The sequence below is a fragment of the Alligator mississippiensis genome, chromosome 7, assembly GCF_030867095.1.
Source record: "Alligator mississippiensis isolate rAllMis1 chromosome 7, rAllMis1, whole genome shotgun sequence".
NCBI classification, from domain to species: Eukaryota; Metazoa; Chordata; order Crocodylia; family Alligatoridae; genus Alligator; species Alligator mississippiensis.
The window spans coordinates 38,620,336-38,637,017 of record NC_081830.1 but is presented as its reverse complement, the minus strand read 5'-3'; the positions used below and the strand labels follow the sequence as shown (position 1 = coordinate 38,637,017).

Sequence of the window (16,682 nt, the reverse complement as noted above, 5' to 3'; positions counted from 1 at the left end):
GTGAGTGCCCTGAGGGGCCACTGCCTGCAGCTGCTGCCACTGGCAGTGGGGGCTGTGCATCATGGGGGAAGGGGTGCACACGGCTGGGGGACCACACCCACCCATAAACCCCACACCCAAACTCCACATCCTGCAGGCAGGAGCTTCCCTCCCCACTCACCAGCTACAGCCTGGGAAATTATGCAATATTATATGATTATGGGTGGTCATAATTTTTATGCACAAAATTATGCAGGCACATAATTGCATAATTCCCCAGGGTGCATTTAACAACCAATTCTGCCAGGAGTCAAGTTTGATTCATCATAAAGATGTCTGTGTCTCTGTGGCCTCTTATAGTCAAGTTCATCCATGACTTGATGCTTGTTTGAGACAGGAAGGACTATTCTGCTTGAGAGAGAAATGTGACAGATTGTGGCAACCTGGTTATCTGTGTTAATTTGGGAACTGTTTTGTGGAAATGTTTACGAAAATATTTGGGAAATTGTGTGGTAATTTGGAAACTTCTTCTGGAAACATGTGGAAATGAGAGTTTGTATGTGGAAAACTGGGACCTTATTTCTGGAATTGTGCGTGGAAATATAATGATGTTGTGTGGAAAACTGGTTATGGCGTTTATAGTATAAAGTTTATATTATACATACCATAACAATTTTTAAGTATAGCTGTTAAACACCATTAATTTTATTTGCACAGTCCTCAACAGCTCACCAAAACTCAGTAAAGGGCCCTCCAGCCCAAATAATTACCCAACCCTGGCACAGAGCATCCTTACTTTGAATTGGGTCTCCTAAAAAACAAAAACCAAACAAACCCCAAAAGAAACAAACAAACGAAAAGCTACAACTTCTTCTTAAATTTGCAGAACCCGCTTAGGAAGTAGGAGAGCTAAAACTCTTGCTCCCTTAATGGCTGAGCTGACTACATCTGACATTTTTATTTTGGATGCATCATATTGGCTACCAAATTGGAGGTAAAAATGGCACCCATCGCACCAAAGACATGACTAGGAAGAGACCATCACCAAACAGCTCATACTTGAGAGAAGAAACAAAGCAAGTATGCAACACAACTCACTTTCAACCAGGGAACCCCCACAGGGCTCTGGCACTAACCATATAGCTCTTATCTTTAATAGGCGAGCTATGCGTGAGGCCAGAGTATCAAACTCACAGGCTGGATCCAGCCCATGAAGCAGTTTGATCCAGCCCACGGATCACTGGACAGACCCTATGGCTGGCCCTGGCCCCATGTACTGCACGTAACGTGGGGGTTGGACCCTGTGCTGGGTATACTGCAGGTAGCAGAGGGGGGTCAGTCTGAGCCACCACATGCAGCCTGTGCCATGTGCAGCACCAGATCCAGCCCATGTGCTGCAGCCAGTGCATGCTCCACATCCACTCCAGGAGCTGTAAGCACAGCAAGCACCACAGCTGGCATATGCTGCACAGAGAACAGGCAGCCAGCACAGGGAGCATGCTCCATGCAGCATCCTGCTGGACCCAGAACCAGCATGCAAGGTTGATTGGCACGGTGTCATATGAAACACATATACCCAATCCAGCACCAGAAGCTGTGTTCAGGAAGCACCAGCATCTGGGGCCACAACAAGCAGGCTGCACCTGGTGCTGCACACAGCACCAGGAAAGTGGGATGCAGGCTGCATTTGGCACTTCAGACTGACCCCTTGGTGCTACTTGCAGCCACAGCCTCTCTACTGGGGTCTGTGTCAGTCCAGCCTGCAAAATGGCTCAGGGGCATTCGTTTGACACCCCTGCAGCAAGGAGCCTCTCATGAACAGTATCCCTGAAAACAAATTACTTAAGATGCTAAAGATTTTTAAATTGATCTGGATCCTCCAGATCTGTTTAGCAAACTTTTTGATAAACTGCTATGAAAGACTGCCCTAGATGGAAAAATTGGAATAAGATGTTATCAAGAAGTAGGAAAAGGAACAGCCTAATTTTTTGTTTTAGCAGGCAAATGAGCTGAGGCGGCAATAATATCAAGATGGGGAGCATTTTAGTAGTGAATGCTGTCAACAATAAGCTATGCTAGCATTCGAATCTTTGCATTTATTCTACTGATCTGAAAATTGTGCACTCAAAAGACTGGGTGCCAATTTCTGCAAGTTTCTGGTGATTTTGGATTTACCAAATCATCTGGAAGACGCTTGTTAATAACAGGTAAGCAGAATGCTGTACAAAGAACCCTTAATCCAGTCTAAAATTATAAGACGTTTCTCCACCACCACCTTATGTGTAGGGTGCACTCTAGTTGAAGTGCTCAGAATGTGCTTAAGAATTAGACCCCACAAAAGCATGGCTGGAGGTCACAGCTCAGTGATTAGAGTATTCACTCAAGATATACACAGACAGCTGAGGTTTAGTCCCAACCTCTATATGAAGCAATGTAAACCTGCATCTCCCACCTCCTGGGTGAATGCTACACTCATGCAGGGCATTCAGGGATGGGGCACAATTCCCCTCCTGAAACTATTCTACCTTGCATTGATTAACTAAATATTCTTTTGGCCAAAGACAGGGAGGGTAACAACAACTGGCTGGAATAATTGAAACCTTGGATTTTGTTCTCACCCAGGGCTCTTTCAGAATTTCACTGCTGAAGCCTCCAAGTATTGAATCTAAGCTTATAACAACTTTCTGTTTTGAGAGGTAAATATAACCTATTATCTGCTACCAATGTTGTAACTCTAGTCACAGACTGGTCATAGGTATACGAGTTCATCATAACAGCTCACTTTTTACATCTTTACAGATACAAACCTGTTCTTCTTCTGTAAATGGTACAAGTGCCAGTGGTGGCAGGGGCTCCTCCTGTAAAATAGGCAGAAACTCCTTATCCAGTAGATCTGAAGGTATCTGTAGGAAAGAAAAACAACCTGTTAAGAGCTATGCTACAAATGAAATAATGCATTCCAGTTAAACACATTCCAGGGATGCCATTATGCAAATTCTGATCTCCACAAATAAGTAAATGATTTTCACTTTTAAATATCTACCTTCCAATTTTTCTCTAAGTATCTGGGAAACTATCATTACCATATTCATAATCAAGCAAGAATGGTCATTTTACTGTAAACATTTAGTATTTAGATGTTTTGTCCATGTGGATTCAATGGCAGGTGTACTTATACCTCATTTGCACAATATCTGATATTGTTAACTGGCAGTGTTCACTGAAAACATAACTGGTGTCTGACATTTGACAAGGACTCAGTTTTGAGAAGGGATACTCCATAGTGCAGAACCTGAGAAAGGGAGGTTGGTTCTCTCTCCTTTCAGTCCAGGACGACTCCTATGCACTCTGCTATCCAAGTTGCAGTACAAGTGGGCTTTTCACAGTTTACTTCACAACTTTCAAGATAAAAGATTTGAAGATTTTCTTTTTGAGCTGATTACCTGCTGAAGGAAACTACTTTGAGTCAGTTCAGTAGAGAGGTCTGGATGACTGTGGAGCTGCTGCTATCTTAGACAAGCAGCCAAGACCACTAGACACTTGGTAAACACGCTTTGTGATGTGGAAAGTCTAAACACTGCACTTTTATTACACTTCCTACTGAAAAAAGGTAGCTTGTATGTGCTAGCTGGATAGATATATAGAAGCATGCACCCAGGTGTTAGAGGGCTGCAAGCCAACACTGAGGCTCTGTGAAAGATACTATGGACACTAGAGCCACTATTTTGAACAGTAAGCAATGGATATATTTGGTGAGGCACCTTGAGTTTAGAACGAGATATTATGTTTTTAGGAGTTAAACCTCCTAACCCCTGAACGTAGGAGACAACTCACTGACTTTGGATTTGTAAAAGGCGAGTACCTCTTCCCTCAATGTCTTATAAGAAAGGTTACTGAAGAGTGACTGGCTTTAGAATCAGGAGTCGGTGAGGACTATGAAGCTGACCTAAACCTTGTCTTCTAAAGCACAAATACCTTATTTATTAACATACCAGAATCTTCTCCCCCACACATGGAAAATTAAGGTGCATGTCTTAATGAAATTGCTTCTGAACTGTTTTGGTTCAAAGGAAAAGTCTTTTTTCCTTCATTCTGCCTTCACAAAACAAGGTGCATCTCCCTTTGGGGCATGTGGTACATGAGTGCAGACAGAACTAGACTGTAAATCCAGCGCATACCTCCCAAAAAGAAAAAGCAGAGGTTTGCCAAAGGAGGCCAAAGCACAGTTTAAGAGTTCGAGCAAACTTGCCACTTGGAACCAGGTACCACACATGACAGTCAAAAAGAGCTGAACGTTGGCATCTTTTTGGGAGCAGCAGCAATCTGCTGAATCAAATGTGAAATTCTTCGCCTGAATGAGCTTGGAAGTCTGTCCTGCCTTCTCTGATCTGGACTGCAACAGCGCAGCAGCCAAAGAAACACTGTGGAATAATTCAAAGACCATAACACTTCATTTACCTTTGAATTCAAAAGGATCTTCAAACAGCGTACCTTTGCTTATTAACTTCTACTGTAACTGAAGATGGTAGCTATCAAGATATCCATGTGACAGAAGAAGTCATAGTACTTGAAGCCATATTTGAAGCATTCCAAGCTGTCTGTAACAATAGCTTGGCAAACAAACTTCTGAGACATTGATGTCCATTCTCTTACTGGCATCCAAAAGCAGTTTATCTACTCAAAAAAAATCTTCTTCCCCTACAAAAGTGTGGCAATTTATTATGGAAACATGACGCTGGCAGAAGAGTGAAACTTCCTCAAAATTTTAATCTCTCTAAGTCCTTTTTGTTAAGAAAGAGACGGACTATTCCATCTTCTCCTGAACTGCATGTGTAAAAATATTCGCACTTTTCAGGATGGACATGGCAAGGACAGTCATATCTTGCATAAGTCACCAGAATGGAGGCTGGCACTTGCCACAGAGGTCCACAGAGGGATCTAGAATTTTCTCATTCATTAATACAGCTAAACCTACCTGGTCTGAGACACAAGGTGTCAATTCATGCAACCTCCCTTGGACACTTCCAAAGAAATGTCCACTGGATCGGTCATGCACTTTAATAAACTATGAAAGATGTTACTGGATGATAGGACAAGGTTAAAAGCCTCATTCAGAGAGGATGATTGGATCAGTATCAGCACTGTAGGATCTACATATTCTTCCTGATCCTCCTCACTCTGACCTTCATCCTACAAGGTATAAGCCTGAGCCTGCTGAGGTGCTTGTAATGCTCAAGTACACCCCATATGAGAAGGAGATTTTGATGAGTGAAATCTAGAAAGAGTCTGCAGCTTGAAGGCAATAAGATTTAGTTTTCATGCCACAAGGATATGCTGGTATATGAAGACATGAGGATCTCTCTCTCCAAGGCACCTGACATACATTACATTTAAGGTGTGGTTAACAAGTTAAATGCCCTTTAAATAGTAACCCAGCCACAAGTTCACATCAATGTAAAGCTTGATGATAAAGTAAACAAACCACAAAGTTATTCTTCATATAATGTGCAAGAACTTTGTGGCTTGTTTGTATCAGGGCGTACACTGAACATGTAGCCAGTTAGGACTGCTTATGTGACAGATCCTGACTCTCAGCTAAGTGTCAGGATCCAGCATGGGGCAACCTCAGAGTCTGGAACACAGTTCTCCCCTACCCAACTAGGCTAGGGGCAGAATCAGTCCCTGGACCTGAGATGTCCCCCTTCCCCCACCAAATCCCCAGAAGCAGATGCAGGGAGGAGGTTAGCTTAACATTGCAGAGCATCTTTTTGATCTCGGGTTCAGTATACCCCAGATGTTTAAAAACCACACGGTCCCCACGTGCCAGGATTTTTTTTTTTTTTTTTTAAATCACATGTGCTGTCCAGCTCAATCCTAGGGTCCCTGTATGCCGAGACCAGTAAAAACCATGTGTGCTGTCCAGCCGGGCAGCACTCTGTTTGTACTCATCCTGATGCACAGGGTCCACATGATCAGGCTGCTGCAACCCAATTCCAGGGTCTCTGGGTGCTGGGAATTGTAAAACTGTGAATGCCCCTCAGCTGGAGTTTTGACAGTTAGCCGATTGCTGGCTGGGGCAAGAGACCAGACTAAGGCCAGTTCCAGACCTAGGTGTGGTCCAAGGCCCCAGCTGACAATCCGCTGATTGTGGGCACCTGGCTTTTAACTTGCTGGTGCAGGGGAAGCCCAGGATCATGAGCCCAGGCTCCCCCTGCACTGGCCAGTAAGGTGCCCCAATCTCAAAATAGTACATCCTGCCATGCATTTGCGGGCCAGGACTCTAGTATATCATTAAAATATTCAGGTACCAATTATAGGCTTGTTAGGGATTACTAAAAGCACTAAATTGAGTAAGAAAGGTTCTAATGTAATACCACCTTATAGCAAAGGTACATGTCAGATCCAGACTATAGACCCCTACGATCCAGCCCACAGGTCTCTGACTGACCCTGCATGCAGCATGCAGCACACACCGACCCTACTCTGGGCTCACTCTGCACATGGCGCAGCAGGCCAGCACAGGATAATTGCTACATGTGGCATTCCACTAGACTAGCCCTGTATGCTGGCTCTGGTATAGACAGCCTGGGGCCCAATCCAAACTGGCCTGGGAGCCAGCACACAAGGCTAGTCTGCTGCAGGTGCTGAATACAGATCGTGCCTCACAGATTCTGCTCTGCATGCAGCACCGGCAGTGCTAGGGTCAGTCCACATAGATTCACAGATGTTAGGGTCAGAAGGGATCTCAATAGATCATCAAGTCCGACCCCCTGCATAAGCAGGAAGGAGTGCTGGGTCTAGATGACCCCAGCTAGATACTCATCTAACCTCCTCTTGAAGACCCCCAGGGTAGGGGAGAGCACCACCTCCCTTGGGAGCCCGTTCCAGACCTTGGCCACTCGAACTGTGAAGAAGTTCTTCCTAATGTCCAATCTAAATCTGCTCTCTGCTAGCTTGTGACCATTGTTTCTTGTAACCCCCGGGGGCGCCTTGGTGAATAAATACTCACCAATTCCCTTCTGTGCCCCCGTGATGAACTTAAAGGCAGCCACAAGGTCGCCCCTCAACCTTCTCTTGCGGAGGCTGAAAAGGTCCAGTTTCTCTAGTCTCTCCTTGTAGGGCTTGGTCTGCAGGCCCTTGACCATACAAGTTGCCCTTCTCTGGACCCTCTCCATGCCACATGCAAAGCCAGCGCATGCTGTAGGCAGCACATGGGACCAGACTTGCCTCATGCACTCCATGTGGCATGAGACCAGCACTAAGCATACACTACATAGTGTCTTGCCAGACAAACCCTGTGAGCTGGCTCCAGTGCACAGTCCTGACCCAGCCTAGCGACCCTCATCCAGCCAGCAGGGTTTAATGAGTTTGACACCCTTGCCTAACAGTTATAAAGGCTGTAGATGCCTGTAAAGACACAGACACTATAGCACCAGACACCATAGTACCACTGAAGAATGGTTTGTAACCAAGTAAACACAGGCACAATTTAATTTCTAACCAACAACCCTGAGTAGATAAATAGTCAAACTAGGTTAACTAAAACTGTGAGAAGAGGAGATCTACAAGATAGCAGATGGACTTTTGTCTCACCATTAGAGGTGAGAAGAAAGAACTGAAGGACATGTGGGTCTGCTCTGACCTTTATGGTTTAAGTTGAGGGGAGCATATAATGGAATTGCTGGATGCAATATCACCCCTACAGACAATGATGGCCAACCCTGCCCCTTCCCCCCTGCCAAAAAAACCCCAACACCTTATCCCTAAATGGGATGTGCATATACTAGAGACTCTTCCCATAACGACAAATTCATGCATGTATAGACAAACTTTTGCCCCCCTGCTCACCTTATTATCCTTTAGAAAAAGTGCCAACATTTCTTCTCTTCCATAGCGATAATCTGCAAGTTTATACTTTGGCAAAGCCGGAGACAGAGGAGGGGACGTTACACTTCCGCCACTAGACAGAGCTCGCAGCCTACAACCAAGCAGAGGAGGGAGAAAATTAAAAACACTAGACTCAGGCTAAATCTGTTCTGGCTTATCACTGTAAACATTAAATGGTAAGTTCAGATGAATGACAATATCCCCAAACTAGAAACAGATGCCAGTAAGGATGTGATTAACTAAAAAATTAAACTGTCAGGAAAAACTTCTTACCACACTATGGCACCGCATGACCAACAATACTCTGTTAATATAGGAAGAAGTTTAGCTGCGTCACTACAAACAAAGCCATCCAGCAAGCACTAGGAGACGGCATGATTCCACAACTGGTTTTCTACTCCTTGCGTATTACCTTTCCTAGAACTCTACTTTCTTTGATAAGATTTTAGTTTAACTGAACAGTTTATACACTTTACAAAATCCCCTGCAATTACCAGACTATTTTCATGCTTCAATGAATCTTTAGTAATTTCTGAATTCTTTCACCCATTAGCATCTGCAAATGGGTCTCTTCTGCAGATGAGAACTGTATTTAGAGATACAGCCAGTGCCAGCTCATTTCTTAAACCTCTTTTAACAACAACAAAAACAACACAAAAGACAAAAACACTCCCAAGCAAAATTCCCACTTTAGGTTTGATGTTTCAGATCAACGGGGATCAACCGTTCTGGAGGTATGCCACACGTTAGACCCACACTCTGAGCAAGTCCCACCCCAATCCCCTTCCCCTGCCTGATCTACTGCTCTACTTTCTGCTTTTGACTCCCTGCCTGATTTTCTGCTTTGTTTTCCGCTTCCTGCATACCTACCACTATTGCTGCCTGTCCCCTCTCTGATCTGCTACATGCCACACAGAGGCTGCCTACGCCACAGGCTGGCCACTCCTACTTTATATACCAAGGGCAGTATCCTACTAAAATAGTGGGCTGAAATTATGCACTTGTTTCTAACAGAGAACAGTAATGTATATGCTCATGGTCATAAACTAAAGAGAACACAGACTTTAAGTAAAAAGCCCAATTTTTTCAGCTATGCAAATATTCAGACTTTCAACTGGATTATAGAAAAGTGTACATATTCACAGATCTCAGAGCTATTGTCCTACAGCACACATCAGAAAGAGAGCAATGAGAACTATTCTATCGCAAGATCTTCACAGGAGAAACTAAAATTAGGCTCAAAGGTATTCTGCACATTCTTACAGTTAAGGAAATCTTATAAGAACATCAATATGCAGGTCACTTACTAAGCATTTTTTTTTGGTTTGGCACCACTCAATGGCTTTATTTTTAGTGCCATTTGCAAAGTCAGTAAGACAGAATTTATTCTCAAGTGCTATGCTCCAGGGATAGGATAGCTCAGCATAACCTTTGAATTTAGGTTCTCTTACCAAATATAAATCAGCTTTGTACGTGACCAAGAGTCTTGTCATCTGAAAAATGAGTTCACAGTTGTATAATGCACTCACTTGAGATTCAAAAAGCTTTAAGTTCATTATCTGAAATGCCTGATGCCAGACACAGAACTCCAAGTAATTCTAATTCCTGCATTGAGGTAAATTAATTCTTGTTGAACTAGAACACATACTTTGGTAAAACACTGAATCTTGATTTAAAACTTTAGAAGTGGAGAATCTGCTGCATCCCTTGGTCACACGTTTCAATGCCTAAATACCCTAGACTTAACACTTTTTTGCCATATTTCAAGTTTGACTTTTTCTAATTGTGGCTTCTTGCCTTTGCTGAACATAGTTATAATTATGCCAGATTAAACAGCCCATTAGTATCAGATACCCTCTTCCCTGTATTTATATATGGAGGTCAAGTCAGTTAATCTTCTCTTAAGTCTAGCTAAATAGATTTGAGATCTCACAGTGCTTTTCAGTCCACAAATCATCCTCTAATTATCTGTTCCTCTTGATCTTGAATAACTACCTCTGAGATCAAAAAGGAAACAATGGATGTGGTTTCAAAAGGGCTAACATGAAGCCTGAAGACATAAGGTGGGGAGGGAGACCATTTTCAGATGTGTTTTGCATTATTTTTTATTTTTCTATGGTGGAAACAGAAGACTTGATGTGTAGAGTAAGTCAAAATAAATTAAACTAGAAGTTTCTTCATCAAATAAGCCTCACCAGTAGAGAACAACAGTTACAGATTAATATAGGTTCTCTCACTCCTTTAATCTCTGGATGCTAAGATTACTGACAAGAGTATCAACTATTGCAGTGCTTACTAGGACAGCACATTACTTATTAAAATGACATTAAAACTCCCTTCACATGGAGCACTTGACTTTCAATCACAGACCAGAGCTAAAACTGAACGAGTAATGGCCTACAGGTTCTACATCCAAAGCACTGTTATAATCCATCCAAAATGCCCCTTCTTGCCCAGATGTTGATAAATAAACTCTTCCTAATATTTTTTAAATAAGTTTCACACACCCACAGAACAGGAAAGACTCACCATTCAGGCCCAAAGTTAAGTGTCTGAGTTTCTGCTGCCATTTTTTTCTGTTCTATTCCTCTTTTTTTTTTTTAAAGTGTTAACCTGAAAGGAAGTAAAAGAAATATTATGAAGACAATTAAAATAATTCCATTCTTCAGAAATTCTTCCTGACAGAAAAAGATAAATTGCAACAGGACTTCCCAGGTACAACCAGAGGAAGGAGCAAATAATTAAGTAGGTTCTTCTACTGAACCTGCTAGAGCTGTATAACACAAGTTAATTTACTGAGATACAATTACTTTAGGCATCAAGATACTTAGTCCCAACCACATTGTCTTCTTGTATCCCTAACTGAATCATGGACAAAAATAGTGAAAATTTGTACAAACAGTCTGTCTTCCAAGATCAATATGCAATACAAAACAATGAAACACACTGGCAAATATTTAAGACACTATTACCCTTCTACAGGAAAAAATAATGCTTTATTAGTAGAACTTCAGGTTTCCAATTTAAAAATTGTAATATAAGACACTAAAATCCATCTGCTAAAGACAACTACTAAACTATTTAAGAGATTTAAATTCCTTACTGCCTTCTTAAGTCTGCAAGATGACCACACAAATACTGCTGCATTTTTAAGCTCTGTTAAACAGCACAATCTGGCATTAAGACTTCAGCCAGTTTCACTGCTGCTCTTCAGAATCCTGTGGCACTAATGAACTCATCAAGAACAGTCATTAGCAAGGAATCTGTAACTAAAGGGGAATTCACCAGAATTGGTATGAGGCTGATGCTATTCAATATTTTCATTAATGACCTGGAAGAAAGGCAAAAACCACTGCTGATGTTTATGAGTAAAGATTTGTGCAGTAAATGAAGACAGGGTGATCTGGATTACTGGTTAAAGTAAGACACTAAATAAAAACTTATTGGCTCTGGAGCTGCACACTGGTTCTGGAGTCCTGGCATGCTCAGGAAGCAGAGGCAGCATTGAATAGTAGTGGCTCCCAGAGCCTCAATGATGAATTATGGCATTGCTCCGCCAGCCCCACCAGTGCCAAATGTCCAGACCCTTGTGAAGCCCTTTTCTTTGCATATAATGTGCACCCCGATTCGCCCCAGATAGTTTTGAGGTAGAAAGGTGCAGCTTATATGCAAGAAAGTATGGTATAATGTTGGAATAATAAGATGGTGACTTTTTTCCTTTATGGTATTTAATGCAATCAATATTGAAATACTACATACAGATCTGGTGTCCTTTTTGAAAAATATGGAAGGGGTTCTGAAGGAGAGGCACAAAAACAGTTGAGGACTAGAGAAAGTGTGCAAGAGACCAAAAACTAATCTACACCACAATGTTCTGCTAATAAAATTACGTATGTTTACACCCAAAGCTCTTCTGCAACAGCAGAACCCACCATCTGTTGCTAGCCACTCCAGTTCTTCTAAACAAACAAAAGCTTCTACCATTACCTAGCAACTAGTAGAAGGCATGTGTAAAAAGCTGCCACACCTCCAGTTAGCTGTAACAGCCTGTGCCTTCCTAATATGCGTTTCATATTCCACCAATACAACTGCTGCAGTGGATGCATGTAAAACTGCCAGAAGCAGATGAAGACGTGCATATGCACTCTGGAGATTTGGCCCTGGCAGCTGCTGTCCACTGCAAGAACCAGCTAAGTGTAGATGAGGCCTAAAAATGCAATCTGATTAGCTCAAGGCATCAAATGTCCAGGTATGCCGCAGCATTTTGGGCTGGAGCCATGCACCCCACCTGCTGCTGCTGTGGACACAGAATGACAGGGAGTGTGGCTCCAGCCCAAAATGCCGTCTGGCTAGCCGCGGGCCACTTCTCCCCGTTGGCGTCTGGTTGGCCACTCACCACTCTCCCCCCACTCCCCTTCAGTGTACAGCTGGCTGTGCGCCACCCCCTTACCCCCCATCCAGTGTGCCACAGAGTTTTTTTATTTAGGTAAGTGTGCCATAGGGCAAAAAAGGTTGGGAATCGCTGTTCCAGCAGCTTGTGGGGAGCTAGGTGCCCAAGGGAATCAAAACCAACCTGGGATTAAGAAGCAATGAATGAAAAAACACACATGGCAGTCACTTGAGCCAATCATGAGCTGGGCTGTATGTGACACTTGCTTGGGCTGGAGTTCCGCAGTGACCCAGGAGGATGCCTCATGTGCTGGATAGCCCCAAGCCACTTATCTGACCTACCTCTGAATTAGCTGATCAAAAAGACTGGAGTGAACTTCATTAACGTGCAAGAACGTTCACAAAGAAAAAGCACTGAGTACTAAAAAATAATTTAGCAAGGCAAGGTATAACTTGAACCAAAGCCTAGAAGCTGAAACCAGATGAATTCAAAACTCAAGTGAGAATTAGTTTCAGTCTCCATCTTATGGAACAAGTATAAAATTTAGCATGGTGGTTGCACTAGCATCTAGGATGTGTTTTTTCCTGTTTTCTGAATGTCAGAATGTCACCAATTTGATGGGTAACCTGGGTGTCAGAGGAGTAACAAGTGGGAGCTGGGGAAAGAAGAAGGGCAAAAGGAGCAGGGAAAAGGCTGAATGCGAACAGGGGTAGAAGGATCTGGGACCAGTGGTTTTCAACCTTGTTACTCAAGACTCAAGGTATGCCTTGCAAAATACCAGCTCTATTTTCATTCACATTTTGACTACAGATACAATTTTTCTGTTGCAGAGAACTCAAAAACCACAACAGGGTTACCACTAGGTACCATGGCACCCTGGCTGAGAATCATTACAGTAGACCAGAGGTGTCAAACTCATCTGGCCATGAAGATCATAATGGACCATGCCAGAGACAGTGCAATGCCACATGCAGCACTCTCCTAGTGCCAATCCCCTGTGCTGGTGGCAATGCATGCCAGCTCTACTCTAGGGCTTTTGCTGCAAGCAGACTGAAGACTGGACCTAGCACTGTGGGTGCTGCCCCCAGCACAGGCAGCAGACTGCATGCAGCACCCCACCAGACCAGCCTTGTGCGCTGCCTCCAGGGCTGGTCTGGATTGGGTCATGCTGGTGCCAGCAAGCTGAGCTAGTCCAACAGGGTGCCACATGCAGCCCTCACTCTGCACTAACCCTAGTCACCGCGTGCAGTGCAAGCCCTGGAATACATGCTGGATGCCGTGGCCCACAAGACCACCAACTCTATATACATTACCCAAAAAAGCATTTTTTAGAACTAAAATTAAAATATGTTACAGGAGATGTTTGATTTTTAGTATACGATTTTTTTTTAATCTATAATTTGTTAAAATTATATCTTCTGAAAGGTTGTATGTGTACATGGCCCTCAACAGCTCACCAAAACTCAATAAGTGGACTGCCAGCTGAGTATGTATTAATTGCCCACCCTTGACCTATACCCATTGCTAGAATCACTTTTGTTCCCAATATCCTAGGACTCCTCACTTTTCACAAAACACCGTCATGGATTTCTCCCTGATGCTCTTAGCTTTCTTCTTAGTAACCTAAATTCAAATTTTTGAAATGCTGCAATCTCCCCTTTTTCTGCTTGTTATATATTGCCTTTATAAAAAAAAAAAAGATCTACCATATTTATTCATATACCAGATGCACTTCCCTCAAAGTTAGCAACTGACAACTGGGATGCATGTCTTCAATGAAAAAAACCCCCTCATTGCAACTGCCTTGGTTAAAAGATTATTTTTTCTTTTTTCTGTCTTCCCAAACCAAAGGTTGTCTTATTTTTATTTATTTGGGGGGGGGGGGGGAAGAGGACTGGAAGTTGGTGGTGAACAACTTGTACATGATTCAGTGAGAGAATTGCTGCCTTGCATTCATCACTGAAGATAATTTTTGCTAAAAAGTATCTTTTATCCCTGAATGGGGGGGAGGGGGGATTTGTAGATTTCAGATTAACATGCACTTGAACTTCCAATTTGAATTCATATTTTTTTCCAATTAATTTCATGCAGACTTTTTTTCTTTTTTTGGAAAATCAATTAATCTGATTTATGTATTACTTGTTGAAACGGTTTTCTCTTTGTCCATCTCAAAATGTAACTGTCATGACCATTTGTGTGTAAATAATTAAGTTATCTTTCTCACTTGTAATGAAGTCCAAAATGAGCTCTCTCACTCATGCTGGCTGTGCTACTATATCATACATTAAGACACAACTAATGCTTAAAACCTCTCACCATCTCTCTCAAGCTGAAGTCCTTCATAACACAATTTTTCTTTCTATACATTACAGATTTATTTTTTTTAAATCAAAGTACCAAAAATTTACAAATAAACTTCATAAATTTAACGCTTAAAACATTAGCAAAACTTATCTCACTGACAGGGAAACATATATACACACAAACAAGGACTTGAAATTACAACGTAATCACTCTAGCATAACATTATAATACACATGTCCAATAACTGAACATAACAACTGTCACTTTAACAGTTTTATATCAGCAAAAGGATGTTCCTTAAACATATAAGTAGCAATAAAAACCACACAGTCTTCTTCGCAAGCCATAAAGGGATAGCACATACACTCACTGTCTTTTCACTTGCTTGTACTTTGCCCCCAGTTATCTTATACCCACTCTAGGTTGAAACAAATGTCTTCAATCCATTCCTTTCCCCTTATCCCTTCCCCTTTTTCTCCCTATATTATTTTAATTCATGTAACCCCAATTGTAAGCACTCTGTTGGTGAAAAGCAGAGCTCCTTGCTGACTAACAGGCAATGGACTTTTCATAGCGCTATTTTAATACACGCTATCAAAGCCCTGACTTCCCATGTCCCATCAGTACCCTCAGTTAAACCACACAACACGGGTCCCAAAGGACACCCCTGTACCCCTCCTGTCCTTTTCACAACCAATTCCAGTTTCCCACATGCCCTTTGGGCACAAAAGCACTCCCATAAAACATGGAAGACCGATTTATCTTGGCTGCAGAGCTCCCAGGGACACTTAGGAGACCTTACCAAACCATATCGATGCTGTACCTCTCTCACTGGCAAAATTTTCCTTACCACCTTCCATATTAACTCAAGTTCCTCCCTCCACTCCCTCCCTACCACCCCTTTCCATACTCTGCTAACCAGTTCCCTTTCTAGCTCCCCCACATCTGTCACTCTCTCCCTCAAGACCGTAAAAACCTTTTTGGCATCCCCCAAGCCATCAAGGCCCAGTCACTCTAATCCCAGTCCTTTGACAAAATTTCCTAAGTGCACATGCTGTATTGACATCCTCCATGCTTACACGCCTTTCTACCTACTCCCATACAACCCCAGTCTCCTCAAGAACCTGCCTGCCCAAAATCTACAAAAATTTCCAACTATTCCCCATACATTACAGACAGATGCTCAATGTATTCTCATTGGATTCAGTTAGCACATGGGTCCACAGGCATTCAGAATTCTGGTTTTAAATTACCGATCATTCTGAAACCGGTAACTGTCTAGAAGAGTAATAACCCAAACTATCACCCACACCACTGTAAAGTAACAGCAGGTTAGAGCCCACTAAATATTTCAATCACGTATGTCATCCCATCAGATTTCAGCAATGCCAGCTATTTCAGATTTCTTCTCAAGGAGAGCTTCCATTTCCTCTCAATTATTATGTCAAAGCCTAGCATTAGTATACAAGCAAGAAAAAAAACAGCAAACACAAAAACTCTCATCCCATTCTGTGTCTCACTGATGTAATCTATTCACAAAACACTGAGCTTGAAGCTGTGCAATGTTTGTCTCCTTAGCAGTCCTGCCTTGCAGTGTTGTTCGGCCGTGTCTATGATCCAGTTTAGCGCGCAGAGCTCGGATTCTGCTGGCAACCGTGGGAGCACACACACATACTCAGGGGTCTCACATGGTAACAGCACCTTTTTTTCTGCTGGCAGAGCAGCACCTACTCTGCAAGTGACAGAAGACTTCTGCCACTACAGAGAAGCTACCAGAAAGTACACGTTGACATGTCCCCACTTTCTACTGGCAGTCACGGCTCCTGCCAGCACAGTTGCTGCAGTGGGGCTGTACAGAGCTATAAACAGCCACGTGGGTAGGGATGGTTTGATGATATCTATGTGGCAGCAAACCTTTGCTAGCAAAATCAGCAGAAAACTTATAATGCACAACAGGGGCTGAAAACCTACAGAGCAGGAAGCAATTCTATCCAGGTTTCATAGGTCACACCACTGGTAGTGGGGATGGGGAATTTTCATTAGCTGAAGCAGTGAGGTAAGAAGCACTAGCCTACCATGGAGCAAGTGGCATTATTTCAGCCCACCACTCCTAAAAGTTGAT

General features: G+C 42.7%; 1 protein-coding gene across 9 annotated transcripts in view; it reads right to left on the bottom strand.

The window, feature by feature from the left end:
• GIGYF2 (GRB10 interacting GYF protein 2) overlaps positions 1 to 16,682 on the bottom strand; it is a 124,530-nt gene that overhangs the window by 84,493 nt on the left and 23,355 nt on the right. For all 9 annotated transcript variants that reach the window (XM_014598843.3, XM_014598847.3, XM_014598851.3 and 6 more), the window contains exons 2-4: positions 10,396 to 10,479; positions 7,828 to 7,957; positions 2,787 to 2,882 (exon numbers count right to left, since the gene is read on the bottom strand). In XM_014598843.3, the coding sequence (XP_014454329.1) occupies positions 2,787 to 2,882; positions 7,828 to 7,957; positions 10,396 to 10,436 (267 nt within the window). In that variant the 5' untranslated portion in view covers positions 10,437 to 10,479. The remainder of the gene's footprint in view (positions 1 to 2,786; positions 2,883 to 7,827; positions 7,958 to 10,395; positions 10,480 to 16,682) is intronic.